This window comes from Myiozetetes cayanensis, unplaced genomic scaffold (genome assembly GCF_022539395.1).
Source record: "Myiozetetes cayanensis isolate MyiCay16 unplaced genomic scaffold, myiCay2020 scf20-37, whole genome shotgun sequence".
NCBI lineage: Eukaryota > Metazoa > Chordata > Aves > Passeriformes > Tyrannidae > Myiozetetes > Myiozetetes cayanensis.
This window is the reverse complement of record NW_026087412.1, coordinates 14,815,932-14,822,229: the sequence shown is the minus strand read 5'-3', so window position 1 is coordinate 14,822,229 and position 6,298 is coordinate 14,815,932. Positions and strand designations below refer to the sequence as shown.

The following is a 6,298-nucleotide window of genomic DNA, read 5'->3' as shown; positions in this document are numbered from 1 at the left end:
CAGACCCCGACTACAGGATGACAAACTGCCAGCGGACCCTGAGCCACTCTGGACTGGCTCCTCCAGCTGGGTGTGCTGGGAGACGATAGGATCCATCCCAGGGATCCATCCATAGAGCTGCTGATGCCGTCGTGGGACTGCTCTGCTATTTTTCAGCGGTTTGGGGAGTCTGGAGAGATCTCTGTTGACTGGTAAATGTCCCAGTTTTCAAGCAGGAAAGAAGAAAGGTCCTGGAACCTCCAGGCCTGTCAGTCTCCACTCAGTGCTTGGTAAAATTATGGAGAAGGTCATTCAGGGAGTTACTGAAAAACACTTAGAGACAAGGCAGTCATCAGTCACAGCTGGGGGTGCTCACAGGGGAAGGTCCTGCTTTACCTGCTTCATATCCATTTGGGACAAGCTCAGGCATCAGTGGCATAGAGTCACAGGGTGGGTGATCTGTTCTCAGCCCCCTGCTCCAGCAGGGTTATCCCAGAGCACACGGCACAGGATTGTGTCCAGGAGGTTCTGGAATATCCCCAGTGAGAGACACTCCACCCCCTCCCTGGGCAGCCTGTCCAGTGCTCGGTCACTGCACAGCAAAGTTCTTCCTCCTGTCCAGGTGGAGCTTCCTGGGCAGCAGTTCCTGCCCGTTCCTCTTGTGCCATTGCTGGGCCCCCTGAGCGGAGCCTGGGCCATCCTCTGCCCCCTCTGACACACCCTGGGGAGATCCCCACCCTTGTGTGCTCTGGAGGCTGAACAGCCCCAGCTCCCTCAGCCTTTCCTGCTCCCAGAGATGCTCCAGCCCTTGGGCATCTCTGCAGCCTCCACTGGACCCTCTCCAGGAGCTCCCTGTCCCTGCTGGGCTGAGGAGCCAGGGCTGGACCCAGCACTCCAGATGTGCCTCCCAGGGCTGAGGACAGAGGCAGGATCCCCTCCCTGACCTGCTGGAAATGCTCTTCCTCACACACCCCAGGATCCCACTGTCCCCTGTCCCCCCCAAAAGGGCCAAGTGTGTCCTGGGGTTCAGTGGTCGAGGGAGGGGATTGTCCTGCTCCACCCTGCACCTGGAGCTTTGTGTTCCACCAACAGTGCTGGGAGGAAACCACAGAGGGAACAACTTAAAAGCCATTTCCCATCCCGTAATTTCAGCCTTCTTCCACTTTCCAGTACCCTGTATTGCTTGGCTGATGGCACCAGCTCAGGCCCAACTCCTCAGCAAAGGCACTGCTCAAAATCCAGGGCAAAGCCCCAGGAGCAGGAGCCAGGGGCTGATCACAGGCCCTGCAGGGACTGGCAGGGGGTTGGCATCCAGTCAAGAGGCTGGTACACAACTCTTTGATGGTGCCCAGAGACAGGCCTTCACCTCCTCCAGCTCTGACACACCACTGGTGCACCCAAAACCTCCCTCCAGCTGCTGCCTGGGCTGGCCTGGCTATTTCTGCCAAGCACCTGCAGGCTCCTGCCCTCAAGAGCCCCGAGAGGAAGCACAGACAGTTTCTACTTTTATTCTTACAGTTTAACAGAGCCTTGGACAGAGGAGAAGCAGCAGGAACCAACATGCAAAGCAATTAAAGTCATGGGGGCTGGAGGAAGCCCCAGCCCAGCCTGTCCCCCCTCACCCAGCGGCGCCTCTGGGGCCCTTTCCCTGCACTGGGGCTGCTCCCTCGGGCCCCAGAGAGGGACGAGTTCATGGCAGACACCAAACTGCACCCAGGGAGGAGGAGAGGACTGGCCTGGACTGTGCCTTGAGGAGTCAGGGCTGTTACTTGACTGGAGTCCACTGTGCTTTGAAACTGGGAGAGCACCTCAAATCTCATCTGTGCCAACAAAAGAGGGATCCCTCACGAAAAAGCAGTGGCAAGAAATGATGCTCAGGGATTTGGCCACAGTTCACCTGTGTCACAGAGCTGGCACCTCCTGGAGCCAACAGCTCTTTTCAGTGCCTCTATTAAACAACAAATGAAACCTTCCTCCCGCTCTCTTCACACCTCAGTTCTTTACTTTGCCAGTGTCTCCTGCAGCCCTGCTGCAGCCACAGGCTGGGCTCAGCCAAGTGGAGGAGTTCCAGGAACAAATGGGATCTGTCAGGTATTCAGAGCTGTAGGCAGGCTCCTGGAAAAGGCCAAGGCAGGAGCAGCCAGGCTGAGGCAGTCGGGCCAGCTGAGGGAAGGCAAGGGAGGCCCCACTGGAGGGAGACCCCCAGCCCAGAGTGGGAGTGAGGCGAGTTCTCTCTGCCCCCTGCAGCTACAGAGCTGGGGAGCCAGACAGAGTGGGACAGGCCCTGAAGGCACAGGTAAAGCTCACCCTACACAGAGGAAAGCCCCAGGGGATCTCATTCCCCAGGTTTAACCAGGTCCCTGTTCCATGGCAGGATGCCATGTCCCTGTCCCTGTCCTTACACTCCAGAGCCAGCACAGCCCTGAGGAGCTGGGGGGCCCACTGAGAGCTCACAGGGGGTGTCCAGCCCATCACAAACTGGGTCTCCAGGTACCCTCCCAGCAGGGAAGCTCTACTGTCAGACAAAGATCTCAGGCTCTCCCAGAGCTCAGTGACAGGACTCCACAGCCTGCACTGTGCACAAGAGAGGACTAAATAATCCTCCTAGTCCTTCCTGAGCCCCAGATCCACAAATCCTTCCCTGCCTCACTCTCCCCCTTCTATCCCTTGGCTGCCCCAGTGCTGCAGCTTCCCCAGCCTGTGTCAGTCCCCACACAGGGACAGTGTGGGACCGAGGGTGCAGGGTCAGGCCAGGGCTGTGCAGCCCCAGAGAACCAGAGCACAGCTGGAGAAGCTGCTTCCCTGCTCCCAGTCCAGGAACTGGAGCCAGAGAAACTGCATTTAACAGCCCTTGGAGAATCTTCTTTCCATGGACTCGCTGATCGCGTCTGGAGCTGGGTGGGGTTGTGAATCTTCCCCCATACCCCACAGCAGCCTCGTTCTTTAAAAGCCTTTGGTGAAAAGCCTTCTAGAAATGCAGGTAAATTCTATCAATCCCACCACCTTGTCATGACCAGCACCTCTCCCAGCAGCAAGGAACACACATTGTCCTGCACCAGGCAGGGCTGGGAACACCCAGGGACTGGCCCAGAGTGGAGGACGTACTTCAATAAATCAGCTTGAGCTACTTGGGATTTAAGATACTGCAGCAAACAGAGCAACAATGCTACTTACTAGGGCAGAGAGGAAAAAAAGAAACAGTTATTCTTGGCAGGAGCTGAAGCACATTGTTCCAGACACAGCCCAGCTCCCAGGACCTCACAGGCAGAGCAGGAATCCCACAGCAGGATCCCCAGCCATGAAACGGATGGCAATGTCCTGTGTCCCCTCAGGAAGGTGTCCCTCCCTCACTCGTAGATCCAGTGCTGGGCCGTGTCCTCCCAGCACATGAGCTCCTCCGGGCGGAACCACAGGGAGATCTCCTGCTGGGCACTCTCCACTGAGTCACTGCCATGGATCACATTCCTGGGGGGAGGAGACAGGGATCAGCTGGCACTCAGCACGGGAAGGTGGAACAGGATGCTGGAAAATTTCCCCTTGACCAGTTTAATTAAAGCAATGGAGCCAGTCCCATCCCACAATATTCTTTCCCACCACACACGCCCCCCTTCTTCCAGCTCAGGGTGTGGGACATGGATGTGCAGGAGCTGCCCGTGCCCAGAACTCCTTCCTCCTATGATGAGGAGCCATTTGTTTGCTCCAGGAGGAGCTGCAAGTGGTTTGTTTGTTTTCATGTCAGTAGTTCCAGCTGTGCCTCCAGATTTTCCCCCTCCCTTCTGCCAAAGGTGGTTTGGTATCAGACACCCAGGAACAGAAACCTCAGCCAGGAGGGTTCAATGTGAGCCATCTCTACCACAGGCCAGGCTGTGGCCACCTGAGGTCACCACCCACGGACCTTCACCTGCTCCCAGGAAAGGGCTGAGAGGGCTCCTCCCTTGCTCTTCACAACCAGATTGCCAGAGGAAAACACAGGCAAACCCCATCTGCTTTCAACAGAGGCCTCTGGAAGAGGGAAGCAAACAAACCCAGGCTCCTCCTCTTGCCAAAGCCAGGCCTGGGAGGCAGAGCTCAGCTCTGGTGCGAGCACAGAAGGGAGCAGCTCTGCTCAGGGGTGCAGGCTCTCATGGCTCAGGCAGGCCTGGCACAGGAGTGTCTGCACAGGATGCCCTGAAACACTGAGGGAAGAAGAAGCCAGAGCTCTCACTTGCTGACTTCGACACAGAAGTCCCCTCGGATGGTGCCAGGCCTGGACTCGGCCGGGTTCGTCTCCCCGATCATCGCACGAACCGTCCTCACCACGTCCAGGCCCTGCCACACCTACGGGAGAGCAGAACCAGGATCAGCCCCCACAGCTGCCCCAGCACATCACATCTGTCCTCTGAATTCCCTCTGACCCACCTGGGGGAGAGACAGGAAAGGATCTCTCCAAATAGCCTTCAAAATTAGATTTTGGAAAATAGTCAGAATTGTCTGTGGATTTCTCCAAATCCCTAGAAGTGCTCAAGGCCAGGCTGGACAGGCCTTGGAGCAACCTGGGATAGTGGAAGGTGTCCCTGCCCATGGCAGGGGGTGGAATGAGATGGGCTTTAAGGTCCTTCCCGTCCCAAACCAGGCAGTGATACTACAATTTAAATTTACCACAGAGAACATCCCTGCAGGTCAGCACAGCTTCAAGAGACCCTCTGAGGAGAGAAGTCACCTTGTTTCCATCATGCCAACAGCCAGTGCTGCTGTAACCTTGCCCTTCCACCCTGTCCCCCGGTGCAGAGGACAGGGCCACACTCACCATGGCCACCACTGGCCCGGAGCTCATGTACTTCACCAGGCGGCCGTAGAAGGGCCGGTCCCGCAGGGCCACGTAGTGCTCCCTCAGCAGCTCCTCCGAGGCCTGCAGAGAGCACAGAGCTTGGCTTAGCTACCTGAGGGATGCAGGGAAAGCTGGGTGCTGTGTGTTACAATCCAGCTCCTGCACAGATCCTCAGTGCCAGGAGGGAACCAGCAGCAGCCTGACACAGAGAGGAGTTTCCACGTGCCAGCTCAGTGCCAGCCCTGGAGCACGGACACAGCCAGGGACAGCCGTGCTCCCCACAGCTGGGAGGCAGTTCAGGCACCTGGGTGCCAACACCCCTGTGCCCTGTGAGGGTTTGGTGCTGGTGCTGTACAAGCCTGATGACAGCAGAACCCCCGCAGTTACCAGCACAGCCAGGGCCTGGAGGGGCTCCTTGGCTCCAGGGACCCACCTGAATCAGCTTCATCCCCACGAGCTGCAGCCCCTTCCTCTCGAAGCGCCGGATGATCTCCCCCACCAGGTGCCGCTGGACCCCGTCGGGTTTGATGGCCACGAAGGTGCGTTCATTGATCCCGCCGAGGGCTGCGGGGACAGGGCACAGGGGTGAGGGGGGGAAGGAGACCCCCCGGGCCTGCGGGGGCACGGGGAGGTCCCGGGATCTCAGTGCTGGGGCACGGGGACAAGGGGAGGTCCTGGGCTCTCAGGTGCGGGGGCGCAAGGGCAGGGGGTGTCCCACGACCCCGGGGGGGAAGGGAAAGGCTCCTGGTCCTCGGGCACAGGGGAACAGGGGCAGGAGGGGGGCACAGGGACAAAGGGTCACAGGGCGGGTCCCAGGACTTTCGGACGCTGAAGGACACGGGCAGGGGGTCCCAGGCCCGCGGGGGCACAAGGGCAAGGGTGGGGATCCCGGTCCCTGAGCCGCGGGGGCAGAGGACAAGGAAGGTCCCGGGCCCTCAGGCAAGCGGGCAGAGGGGATCCCGGGCCCGCGAGATCGGGGGAGTCCCGGGCCAGCGGGGGCGCGGGGTCGGGGGGTGCCGGTGCCGCCCGTCCCGCACCGCTGTGGAAGAGGCCGGCGAAGAGCCCCAGCACCAGGCAGATCATGGCGGCGCCGCTCTTAAAGGGGCCGCGCTCCCCCCGCGCCGCCGCCGCCCCCCGCGGAACCATCGCGGCCGGCACGCGGAGCGGCGGGGCCGAGACACGGGCACACCGGGACCGGGCCGCTCCCATGGCAACGGGCGGGGCCGAGACACGGGGACACCGGGACCGGGCCGCTCCCATGGCAACGGGCGAGGCCTGGGCCTGGGCCGCCCGAGCCCCGCGGGGCCGGGGGTCCCGGGGAGGCCGATGGAGGCCAAGGGGCCCAGCTTCACTGTGCGAGGTGTCCCACCCGCGCCCTCCCGGCCCCGCAGGGCTCGGGGAGCTCGGCTGTGCAGGGCACGTGGTGCTGGTTTAGCTTTGGGTGCAGGATCCCAGCTGTCAGTGTGCTCTCATGCTCAGGGGTCGTTATGAAGACACACGAAGAGCCCCCCA

General features: G+C 60.3%; 1 protein-coding gene across 1 annotated transcript; it reads right to left on the bottom strand.

Moving 5' to 3' along the window:
• Positions 1-1,471: 1,471 nt before the first annotated feature.
• Positions 1,472-5,918, bottom strand: NME3 (NME/NM23 nucleoside diphosphate kinase 3). The gene is made up of 5 exons (XM_050317761.1): positions 5,824-5,918; positions 5,220-5,350; positions 4,766-4,867; positions 4,184-4,296; positions 1,472-3,444 (listed from the first exon to the last, which is right to left on the bottom strand). Exons 1-5 carry the CDS (start codon positions 5,867-5,869, stop codon positions 3,327-3,329), a joined length of 510 nt encoding a protein of 169 aa, XP_050173718.1. The 5' UTR covers positions 5,870-5,918; the 3' UTR covers positions 1,472-3,326.
• Between the last annotated feature and the right edge of the window lie 380 nt (positions 5,919-6,298).

Bases quoted from the DNA above. Each gene is read 5' to 3' on its own strand.
- NME3 (XM_050317761.1), bottom strand. From the start codon at position 5,869: ATGATCTGCCTGGTGCTGGGGCTCTTCGCCGGCCTCTTCCACAGCG. The intron at 5,351-5,823 runs GTGCGGGACGGG...CTGTCCCCGCAG, and splicing joins CGCCGGCCTCTTCCACAGCG to CCCTCGGCGGGATCAATGAA. The intron at 4,868-5,219 runs GTGGGTCCCTGG...TGCTCTCTGCAG, and splicing joins TGGGGATGAAGCTGATTCAG to GCCTCGGAGGAGCTGCTGAG.